This window comes from Enhydra lutris, unplaced genomic scaffold (assembly GCF_002288905.1).
Source record: "Enhydra lutris kenyoni isolate GAN:26980312 unplaced genomic scaffold, ASM228890v2 scaffoldscaffold21, whole genome shotgun sequence".
NCBI classification, from domain to species: Eukaryota; Metazoa; Chordata; class Mammalia; order Carnivora; family Mustelidae; genus Enhydra; species Enhydra lutris.
This window is the reverse complement of record NW_019154105.1, coordinates 13,000,524-13,012,642: the sequence shown is the minus strand read 5'-3', so window position 1 is coordinate 13,012,642 and position 12,119 is coordinate 13,000,524. Positions and strand designations below refer to the sequence as shown.

The window sequence follows — 12,119 nt, the reverse complement described above, 5'->3', positions numbered from 1 at the left end:
AGATGTGGTCCATATTTACAATGAAATATTATTCAGCCATGAGAAAGGATGAATACCCATCATTTGCATTGACATGGATGGAACTGGGGGGGGGATGATGCTAAGTGAAATAAGTCAAGCAGAGATAGACAATTATCAAATGGTTTCACTCATATGTGGAACATAAGGAATAGCATGGAGGGCCACAGGGGAAGGGAGGGAAAACTGAATGGGAAGAAATCAGAGAGGGAGATGAACCATGAGAGATTATGGACGCTGGGGAACACAGAGGGTTTTGGGGGCGGGTGAGGGGAGGAGATAACAGGGAGATGGTGCTAAGGAGGGCACGTATTGTGATATGCACTGGGTGTTATACGTAACTAATGAATCATTGAACACTACATCGAAAACTGATGATGTACTATACAGTGGCTAACTGAGCATAATAAAAAAAGATAAAATCTGTACAACTGGGTGTAAATGTAAATGCCAATTTTTTTCAAGTTTCAGAAACAGGTACCTGTGCATCTGAGGGCAAAGGGGAAAGGACTCATAGTAATGCCATCTCGTAAGTCCCTGTTTCACCACTAGTGCCTCTTCATCGTTTGGGTTAGCTTTGGTCCAAATGAATTACCTTGATTTATTTGGTACTGTGAGCCTATAGATTCTTAATGAGGATTATTTAGTGAAGAAGATACAAACTGTGGAGTCAGGGAAGGGCAGCCTGCCTTGTCAGGGAAAAAAATAGAGAACGCTTAGCCGTTGGCACTTGTCTGATTAAACGGGATTATTCTAAAATGAGTAGTACATAGTAGGAACAGAAAGGAGGACAGGGAGATAATGAGAGACATTTGGCAGCAATGGCAGCTCTTTGTGGAGCTGACAGTATTTTGTACGCTCATGGTTAGCAAAACACTTCAGATGATGTAAAAGAAGATGCTTTCCTCATGTTTAAGAGGAATGTTGTCAGATCATGCTTATCTGCACCTTGAACTCAATGACAATATACATCGCAACACATACTCAACACAATTTGCTAGAGACCACATTTGCATTTTGCATGCAGAAGTGATTGTTGCATTAGATGTTGGTTTTAGATTTAATCCAGTCCCGATAACGAGTCACTTTGGTGTAAATTCCAGGCTTATTTTTTTTTCCACAGTCTATTCCCCAGCTTACTATTCCAATAAGATACCAGATGTTTCTATCACGTGCTATAACCAGAGGTCCTCCAGAATCACCCTGAAGAAGAAGAAATGTACATTGTCAATAAAACAAATGAAAGGGAGTAAAAAGTGCAAGTTAATGAGCACGTGAATACCTACTAAATTAATTTTTTTTAAAATCAAGATATGTAAAATGAATTCTATTTTTACTTACTGTTAGTATTAATGTAACAGTAAGTTTATTACTTATTATCTCTGTTTTTATCTTACAACTTCTGCTTATCTGTGTAAATGTCTTCATTTGGGGGGCAGTGTGAATAAAGCTAAGCTTTCAGTTTTATCTTGTGTAGTTTTTAGTTTTGTTCTATCTAAAAGGAAGCACAAATTGAACTTAAGTCCAGGCATACAATTCTTACATGAATGACGACCTTAAGGCTCAACTGTATGTCACCTCCATGAAGCCTGTCCTGTTAACTAGATAAAATCACTTGCTATAAATTTGAATTGCACCTCGTACCACTCACACCGCTTGATAGGAAACTGTCCTGGATGTTATATTGTTGTGTAGTAATAGGTTTAAGAGGAGAAATATAATGCAAAGGACACTCCAGGCAAATGTGCATTATTTATTATAGACAGGCTTTTGTTTCTAAATCAAGATTTAATCTCTAGCCCTCATGAACTGGTTTGAAGTGTGTGAATCTTGAAGACTTACCTAATATCTTTAGCCTGAGGTGTAGACAAATGATTTTTAAAATCTTTTAGCAATGAACTTTTCATTCAAATGAAACATTATATGGAAGTCCCTTACAGATTTATTTTATAAGAACAATGATCCTGTATGAAGCAGTCCAGGGGTCTTGTGCTTTTAGCTCCCTTCCCTTTTCTTTCCATGCTTCTTAGTACCGTTTAGGGATCAATGGACAGAGTATGAAAACTCTGGTCTACTAAAAGTCATGCTCCTCAGCTCCTTTCCTGTAGGACCACATCCTAATTTAGGTCCTCAGTATTTTACTCTGCTATTGGTGAAGGAAGCAAGGGAGCATGGGCCAACAGCAGAGAACATCTGCTCTTATACAGATTTATGTTCCTGCTGAAGAGTCATGTGATCCAGTTGTATTGTGGGCCACCCTATTGTTTCTGCTTCTCCTCAGGAAGTAAAGTGAGTGGAAGGAGATCTTGTATTCTAGAACATGTAACCAAATCCTAGGATTTTATTCTTTTTGTTACTTGTGTGCTGTATTATTAGATTGTAAATTCATATGGATTCAGTGTAGGTTTTTTAATATTTATGTTTCCTTCAGTAATTGCCACATTATCTTGCAAATTACAAAAAAACCCCACCCCTGAATAAATAAGTAAATGAATGTTTATTATATCACATTACAGACAGCCAATGGCAGATCAATGGTGCCACCTTCACATTTAGGAAAAAGCTGGTGTATGTGTCAAATTCTCAAACATTTCCTAATCTTTCAAGAGTTGTTAAACTGTTAGACCCACATCAAAATCTTTATTATTTTAGTTACTTATTTTTAGTCTTTTAAGTAGCCTGAATTTAAAACTGATATTCTCCTTAAATGCTTAATAATTAAAGTTTTGTATGGTTTGGCAAAAAGCTATTTATTTGATTAGTTTTTAGATATAATTGGTGAGGTAGCACTTTAATATGAATTAATGTGGATAAATATATTTTTTTCCTAATAGTGCGATTCTAGCTCAATGTACACTGCTAAAGGTCAAAGGGTTAAGTACTGGTAAAATGCTTCTCTGTTGGCCATGGAGTTATCTGCAGACCTCATTCCACAGTGCCTTACAAATAGTAGGGATTATATACCTAAGTGGTTACCACTGTGACTTGAAGCAATGATTGTGTGGCTTTCTGGCTTGGTTTCCATTATCTGCTTCCAGTTTTTTTTTTCTCTAATTAAAGTTCTAATTTGCAACTGATGGTCATTTTTTACAAATGGTTTTGGAAAATAAGAGGGTGATAAAAGAGGAGTATTTCTTATAGTTCTCCTATTCCCTCTTTTTACACTCTCCTCTCTCCTCCACAACTTAATTTTTGGGGGTCATATGAAGTGACATTGGTCTATGGTCAGTATAGCCACCTCTAGTCAACAAATTCATTTCTGTGGATTTGAGTCTATTCTTACCTCACAGGCATCTAGTTTTCCTGTTAAGAATCCAGCACATATCATTTCTGATGATACGGCACCACCATATACATGAACTTGATTACATATATCATTACTTATGATCTCTACTTCAACTTGTCTCAGAGTATTGGGAAAGGGACCTAGAGAAGAAAAAAAAAGTAATAGATGAAGAATTTTCACATTGTTGCTTATGATAGTTAATTGTTGTATCTTAAAAAGGATGAATCAGTGATAAAATATGTCTTGAAGTTGACTCTGTTCTCAGTGACAGTGCTCAGGTTCAAATTCTATTTCTTATGTATCTTCTATGTGCTAGGTACCATTCTTGGCACATTTACTTCCACTGTCTTACTTAATCCTTGCAATAACCAACAAAGATAGATAAGAATATTTTCTTTTTAGGGGCGCCTGGGTGGCTCAGTGGGTTAAGCCTCTGCCTTCGGCTCAGGTCATGATCTCAGGGTCCTGGGATAGAGCCCCACATAGGGCTCTCTGCTCAGCAGGGAGCCTGCTTCCTCCTCTCTTTCTGCCTGCCTCTCTGCCTACTTGTGATCTCTCTCTGTCAAATATATAAAAATCTTTAAAAAAAAAAAAGAATATTTTCGTTTTCAGATGAGAAAGCCAAAGCTTACCCAGTTATGAGTCTTGCTATGATCACATAGTTAAATGTGTAATAATATTAGATTTAAACATTAGATTTAAATTAAATTTAAATGAGAGCATTTCTCACCACCTGAGATGATCTGTGGTAGTTCACCTTACCTTACCTTACCTGGAAATCTGCCACTTCACTCTAAAAAGGACACAGCGATACTGGGAATTGAGAATCCTTTAGGAAGAGGAGTACAGAGCAATGTTGTACTATCAGAAAGTAATTTTAATACTGAGTAGATGGAATGCTATTGTTTCATGAGAAAGACCATGTCTACTTCAATCTTAAATGGCTATCCAAACTAATTCCAGGGTAAGTAACAAATACCAGGAGAAGAAATAGATTGTGTTTTATTAATGACCCATACATTTATTGATTTGTTGTATGAAAAGTACCATTTCATTGTGTATTGTATGGTTTTAGTCATTGTGTTCTCATTACCCCTTAACAGCTTTATAAAACTAATTAATTAATTAATTAATTAATCTTTTAAAAAAATTTAAATTCAATTAGCCAGTATATAGTACATCATTAGTTTTTAGTGTAGTGTTAATGATTCATGCATAGAACAAGTGTAGCAACTTTTAAACACTGTTAGTCCTTCATGTAAAGATGGGTGCTCTGTTTATAACAGTTTCAAAGACAATTGAGAAGAGGAAGGAGAGCAAGGCTGTCAGTTTGATCAACTAGTCAGGGTAATTCTGTGCTAAAGACTCTGGTCTTGGAGGCAGCACATAGGAGTTTGAACACTGCATAATTTATGTGCTATTTAGCCCTATGCGCTTTACTTAATCGTAGTAAGCTTCATTTTACTCATATGTAAAATGAGAAAATGGCACCTATCTCACATGTTTATTGTGAGCTACAAAGTAATTGATGTAATCAGTTATGATAGTGCTTTGTCCCATATTCAAATTTTAGTCAATGGAAGCTATTGGAGTGAACTGTAGAGTTCAGGATTACATATTTAAAACCCTCCTGGTACAAAGCTGCACTTCGATGACTGCTGAGTGCTAGAGCTTTTATGAGAAGATCTAGGTTTCTAGGGATTTTGTCACTAACCATAAATAAATCCAATCCTTTATATTAACACTAGTAAATTCACTTACCTGGGACTGACCACCTTGCTGAAAAACTAAGCCTAAATCCTCTACAGTCATTAAAGTTATATAAGTTCTAGTGAATTTCTTCACCATTTTTAAGGATGAGAGGGTCATTATGTGACCATTTCCTCTTCATTTCTGATTCTCCTTGAAATGCTCCCAGGGAAGAGTCTGGTCACAATCTGTTCTTTATACAGATTTTTAGAACACTCTAAATCATTTGTGTAGACGCTTCAGGAGTATTCAATACTATCTCTTTTGTTCTGATTGACATTTAAAATGTATAGACATTCCTAGGCTTTTAATCAACTGAATCTCAAGTACTTATAATTTGTGTGCCTACTTTTATGTTTTATGTTATGGTAATTAGTCTAAGATGCTAGGTTTTAAATTTTAAATTCTTATCGTTCTTTAAACTCAACTTTTAAAAAGTCAATTCAGGTGCATAACAATATAATAAGCTATTTTACATTATCAAACATTCAAGGAAGAAATTATCCAGAATAGAAAATTTCCATTTTACAAATTTCCATTTTACAAATCTGTTCCAAGATTTCTAATTAGATACAATTGGATAAATTTTGGGAGGTAGGAGAAGAAAATCTTAGTCCTTATCTCAGTTTCAAAATGCAGAGAAAACCATAATCCAATATTGAATACTTAAGTTTTGACTAATGTCTTATAAATTCATAATGTTATTCCTGAAAAGTATGCATCTTGTTAGAGTAAACAGATCAGTGCTTGGTAATCTGCACACTACAGGGCATTGAATGATCCATAATGAAGTCCCAAAGCACTCACAAACCACTACTCTGGGAGTGGGTGGTGTTAAGTTTAATTAGGGTCGACAGGAAGTGTAACTGGTATTGCCCTAGTGGTAGATGCTCTCCAATTCTTCTCCAATCATTAAGTGGCCTGTTTAATCCCAAAGGATTTGATTCCCCTTTGTACTCATTACCATTCCTTACAAAACAAGGCAGACTCCCCAGAGATGAGGAAAAGAATTTTCAGATTATAATGATAGTACAAAAAGCTGGACCCAGTCTCAGAATTTTGAAGTACATATGGAAGGCAAGCAGATTTCTGTAAAAATGAAGTGACAAAGACTCAGTAGATAAAAGCTATACTTGGAGGAAGTACATAAATAAGACTACAACTCTTTAGCAAGAGTCTGGAACAAGAGTCAGAAATTCAGATGCAGATTAGACTATGTGCAGGTTGATCACCTAAGAGAGGTAGAAACTGGAGACTCACAGCAGGATCTAAAGGTCTATCTTTGCACTTTATTGTGTGTTAGTAAATGTAGTAAAATGTCGTACTTGTGAACTTTATAAATCCTGAGGCCTAAAAACTCCTCCAAAGTTACGTGGATTGGAGGGACCACATTTAATATCTAGCATCATGCACGTCATTTAAAATAATGGTGCAAGGCTGTTTTTGTTTAGCTTCATGACACATTACAGAAGTTTATCATCATTACTGCTCACAAATCGCATACTTTAAGATTCATGCAGCCATAGCAGAATCCCTGCATATGAAGACAGCCACAGAAAGAAGGAATGTGAAAAAATATGCTTGAATAATTTTTGAAAAGAAAGTTATAACTAATTTCCAAAGTAACCCATAAAGAAGGCATTAGACATAGATGCTATGTAATAGTTCTAGCCAAAGTTTCCAAAAGTCACCATATCTAGATTTTTCTATGTGCTGTTTCATGATATTTTCCAAGGGACATCTTGATTTCATCTCTTATTTTTAATATTGTGATTTTCAATTTTATTTTACATCTTCATTCAAATGGAAGATAGGTTTGCATTTTTTGCTTAGCTTTTTTTTTTTTTTTTTTAACTGAGATACTCACCATTAGCTTTTAATGCTCCCCATCCAGTGACAAACACTGAACTCTGAGGCAAGACTTCAAAAGTAGCATTTGGGAGACAGACTCTGCCCACATCATTGGAAAATAGGACAGGGGTGGAGAGCTTCACCACAGCGATGTCATCGTCATGCTTATGGGCAGCATAGTTTTCATGAATGATAATTGATTGTATCTTTCTTCTCATCAGTGGAGGGCTGAGAGTTGTTCCAAAACTAGCCATCCAGAGTTTGGGGTTTTTGTAACTGATCACAGATGAAAAGGATTATGGTTGATTCATTTCTGATCTAAAGTTGCCCAGGACTCTGAATCAGCATGAGACATAGGGGTGGTAGAAGGCCAAATTGTTTAAGGTGATAATTGGTGGGTCTTCCCACCTTATTTGAGGCTTCACCCCCCCCCAGGACTGCTTTCTTTCATTTAGCTGATCCAAATGCCCCCATTCTAAGGTAGCTTAAATTACTTCCTTTGAGGGGGAGTTTGTATTTTCTAAAGGGAACAAAATATTATTGCTATTTTTGATATAAAAGTAATACAGATTTGTTGAAGAGGCTATAAATAAATAAAAATTAGACATATGTACATATCCACACACATGTATACCTTCATATGCATTCAGTTATATAAATGTCCGTATGGCTATGAGGGGAGAAAAAGAGAGGGAGAAAAGGGAAGAGGAGAGTGAAAGGTGTCATACTGGAGCCACACCTTGTATATTGTTTTCTTATCTTTTCTTTTTAGTTAACATTTTACCCAGGATATTTTCCCATATTATGTGAATTTCCCTAGTTATTACTATCTCTTTATTATCTCCGTATATCCCATACGTTAAATCTTCAAAAAAGATTAAAAATTGCAATCCTAAAGATAGTCTTGTGGGATAATCTGCTGTAAATTTGTGGGTTCAGATACTGTATTAGCAGAGTTTTAAAAAAAAATCTCAATATATCCTAGGAAAACTGCTGAGTGTGTTTAACTTTTGACAGCATCGGCTTGTTCTTAAAGTTAGGAAAATATATTCTGGGGACTATATTTTCAGTTGGAAATGAAGATTTCTCTAACTTTTCTACTCTTCTTTAGTAACTATCATCTGTTCCTAAGCCTGCTTCACAATCATGAGATCCTGTGGGAGACTAATGCTCATAAAAGAATGAAAGCATGTGCCTCTGGCTCTGGTCATGATCTCGAGGTTATGGGGGTTTTGGGGTCTGGGATGGAGCCCATATCAGGTTCCTGCGTAGTGGAGAGTCACCTCTCCCCCTGCTCATGCTCTCTCTGTCAAATAAGTAAATAAATAATCTTTAAAAAAAAAAGAATGAAAAAGGGACGAGAATTATAGGAAATGAAGGTGAGAAAAGAAAGTGAAATTGGTTATCCTGTTGGTACAGACTGAGGACTTACATGTCAAAGCAGTGAGCAGCAGTCAGGAGCCACTCCTCACTGATCAAAGAAGCTCCACAGAAATGGATGCCATCCATTTGCAGGCTGGCTTGCCATGGCCAATCAGCTTTTTTTGCAGGATAACCATCAGCGATTCTTTCCATAGATAGAAATTCCCTCCCTCTTCCACAACCTGTCAGAAGGAAATAAGATAGTTATTTATTAATATTTTATTTTATTTTACTTGTCTGTTTCAGCTGACACACAACGTTACATTAGTTTTAGATATATTACACAGAAATTCAACTTTTCTAAGCATTATGCTATGCTCACAAGTATAGCTATAAGATGGTTATTTATAACCAGAGTTATAAACATGTGTGGGTGTGTTTGGCACATAGTTAAAGATGGAAACATTAATAGGTTTGCCTTGCCTCTAAAAAGTTAATTGAAATTATATAATAAAATAGTGATTATTCACATTGAAAAAGTATTGACTTAAAAAAGTAAACTATTTAATGTCCTCCCTGGTACATTTAAAGCAACTTCAGCTCAAGGTTTTTTTTTTTTTTCATATCTTTCTAGGTCATTTTCTTATGTATGAAGATGTATTCCAGTGATATTTGACAAATTTTGTGTGTCAAAAGTACACTATTTATTGCAGAAAAATACCATTTGTACACTTAAAATGCTTGTCTAATATTATAACAATTACCCTACTATAACTTAAGTCTCAAAGTTCACATATTAACATTAATGAGTGTCATTTAATTCTAAGCAAGATTTTCTTCTTTAACAAAGTGAGCCAAATAAAAAGAAATATGATAAAATGATAGGGAATTGTTAAAAGAAGTTGTCAATGAAATTTTCTGTGAGGAATAACAAGTTATTCTCACATAAACATTCCCAATTATTAGTAGTAATTTTTCCCATGATGGAGAGTTAAGTCATGCATCCATTCAGAGATATTATATACTTTGGGGAAATAGTAAATGTGGGGATAGAGAAACTCTAGCAGTATTTTGAGTTTTAGAATTTGGTTTGCAAATATTGCAGTGATATTCTCAAACTTACAGCTGTTCAGAATGTGTTCTGCTTGTGCTTCATTCATATCTGGAAAAAAAAAACCAAGATGATTGCTCAGTATTGGAACAATTATAATTTGAAAATACTATGCTTACATGTCATGAATGTTTCTGGTTAGCATGAACTGAATTATTCAGGTATTTCTTAAAGACAATAAAATAAATTCCTACAAAAAGGAGAGGCCTTTTTTTTGGATATAAATTCTTTCTTCTATTTGTGGACTCTAAGAAAATCCTGGTTTATAATTTTTTTTTTTTTTTAAAGATTTTATTTATTTATTTGACAGAGAGAGATCACAAGTAGACAGAGAGGCAGGCAGAGAGAGGGAGGGAAGCAGGCTCCCTGCTGAGCAGAGAGCCCGATGTGGGACTCGATCCCAGGACCCTGAGATCATGACCTGAGCCGAAGGCAGCGGCCTAAACCACTGAGCCACCCAGGCGCCCCCTGGTTTATAATTTTAAAATCATTGGCATTGGGAAGGATATCATTTGTCTGGAAAGAGGACTACATCTAATTAATTTAGCCATACCAATTTATTAAAATGCAGGTTATGCTGAAGAGGATCTAGGACTACTTTCATATATGTACTATTATGTGGTGGATACCATTTCCTTTTGTCCTCGTTCATATGTTAGTGATAGGGTAAAGGCACTCAAAGCATCTTAGATGCTGACATCTCCACAGAGGCTCCAACTGGAATAAAGATCTACTAGTGTAATAACAAATCCTCAATACATATTAGTCATTTTATCATAAACTGAAACAAAAGGAAGCATGATCAGTGAATATTCCCTAAAATTATATGAATTATTCCTTATACCAGACAGTATAATAAGCAATCCAAATCCATGTTTTTGGTAAGATGAAAACCAGTGTAGAGTTTTGGTAAGCTTGCAAATTAATCAATCTTTCAGTCAGACTCTAAAGAGGAACATTGTGTTCATCTGCTAGGAACTCTGCTTATGTTTATGTCTATGTTTATTAGAATAAATCCCTTAGAATTAGGTTTTGCCAATAATAGCAATTCTCTAGTGGCTTCCCTGATCTTTAAAATAACCCCAAAATTCCTACCTGGAGCTGTATGACATGGTCCCTATTTATGTCTTTGTTGTCATGTTGAACTGTTCTTGCTTTAAGCCACTACTCAGTGGCTACCCTAGCCTTTCTGTTTCTTGACTGTGCCAAGGTATTCCTACAGTCTTTGTTCTAGTTGTCCCTCCTTGCAGAAATACTCTTCCCATGACCATTTTCATGGTTGATTCCTTGTTGTCATTCAGATCTTAGCTTAAAAATCCTCTCCTCAGAGAGACTTTCCATGTCACATCAAAGTAGCCTCCCACTCCCTATTCTCTGTATGGAAATTCATATTATTTGATATTACTTTGTTTATATACTTGTCTAATGGACCATTATCTTTTTTATTTCAATTAAAATGTTCTATGAGGACAGGTAATTTAGTTCCTGGCACAATAGATTCTGCTGAGATAATAATGAGCAGTAATAACTAATAGTTTACTGTGTCCTATGTACTAGCAACTGTACCAAACACTGCTATATCCACACAATAGTATTATGAGACAAAACTATTAAGGACATGGCTTAAATACTTCTCAAGGTAAGAAACTTGTCCTACAACCATTTCACTGTAACGTCGATTATAATCTAGTGTTACCTGCTATAGGTTATGGATCAGTGAGGGGGTGGAATTATGGTTACTTCACAGATAACTTTAGCCTTGGCTCATTTCTATCAGCAGAAACTATTGATGAACTTCCATGGTGATGCTGTATCTCATATGTACACATTATCTAGTAGATGTGTTCCACATGCAGGATAAAAGAAGTTAAATACCTCCAGTTCTAGAACAAGATTGTGTAGACTCACTTTTTTCTGCTCTTCTTCTATAAATACAACTAAATACCCTGAAAATTATCTAGCAGATAATAAAAGAACTCTGAAAGCTGGAAAGAGGTAGGCAAAATGACTAGAGACTACAGTGTTTTAAGGACAATGTGGTGAGTTTCCTAGTGTTGTGTTCATCTCACATATACTCTGGACTGGAGACCAAGAAAGGCCTGCAATCTGGAACCATCAATGGGTATAGACAAAAAAAAATCTCAAGAATAATCTGTTCTCTCCATCCAAATACGGGGAAAGAAGAAGCACAACAAGACCTAGTGAGGAGCCCAAACCTCCTGCTTCACAATACAGGGCTGACTATCCATTTTGTCAGAAGTTGTGACAGCAAGAAGGACTTTGACCATCCTAAACCCTACTTTCTGACCAGGGGATCAGCTTGTAGACAGATAGCCACAGGAACAACATCAACCTTTATACACCCAGTGACATAAATAGGTTCAGGCCTACTGCACCCCTCCACAAATGATAACCTAGGGATGGAAAGCAGCCTAGAGAAGCCTGTTCTACTCCCCTATATGTTGCTGGCAGTAGGGGTTGAGAGGAAGCTCCAGAAGACTAGAATAGTACTGCAAGGGCTCTGAAAACCAAATTGTTATTGAAACAATGGAAGTAGGTGAGACTACACTCTAAACATAAATAAGTGGACTACCTGCTAAAATAAAAGAATTAAATAGGATCCAGAGTCTCCTAACATAATAATCAAAAGATTTGAATACAAACGAAGTTACTTGCCATACCAAAACCCAGGAGAACTACAATCTGCACGAGAAAAGACAATCAACTGATGTCAATACTGAG

The 12,119-nt window shown here is 35.9% G+C and overlaps 1 protein-coding gene across 1 annotated transcript in view; it reads right to left on the bottom strand.

Moving 5' to 3' along the window:
• Window positions 1–1,059: 1,059 nt before the first annotated feature.
• Window positions 1,060–12,119, bottom strand: part of LOC111148829 (transmembrane protease serine 11G-like) — a 46,018-nt gene continuing 34,958 nt past the window's right edge. The window contains exons 6-10 of the mRNA XM_022505650.1: window positions 9,390–9,428; window positions 8,337–8,508; window positions 6,921–7,180; window positions 3,302–3,444; window positions 1,060–1,221 (exon numbers count right to left, since the gene is read on the bottom strand). Of these exons, the coding sequence (XP_022361358.1) occupies window positions 1,060–1,221; window positions 3,302–3,444; window positions 6,921–7,180; window positions 8,337–8,508; window positions 9,390–9,428 (776 nt within the window). The remainder of the gene's footprint in view (window positions 1,222–3,301; window positions 3,445–6,920; window positions 7,181–8,336; window positions 8,509–9,389; window positions 9,429–12,119) is intronic.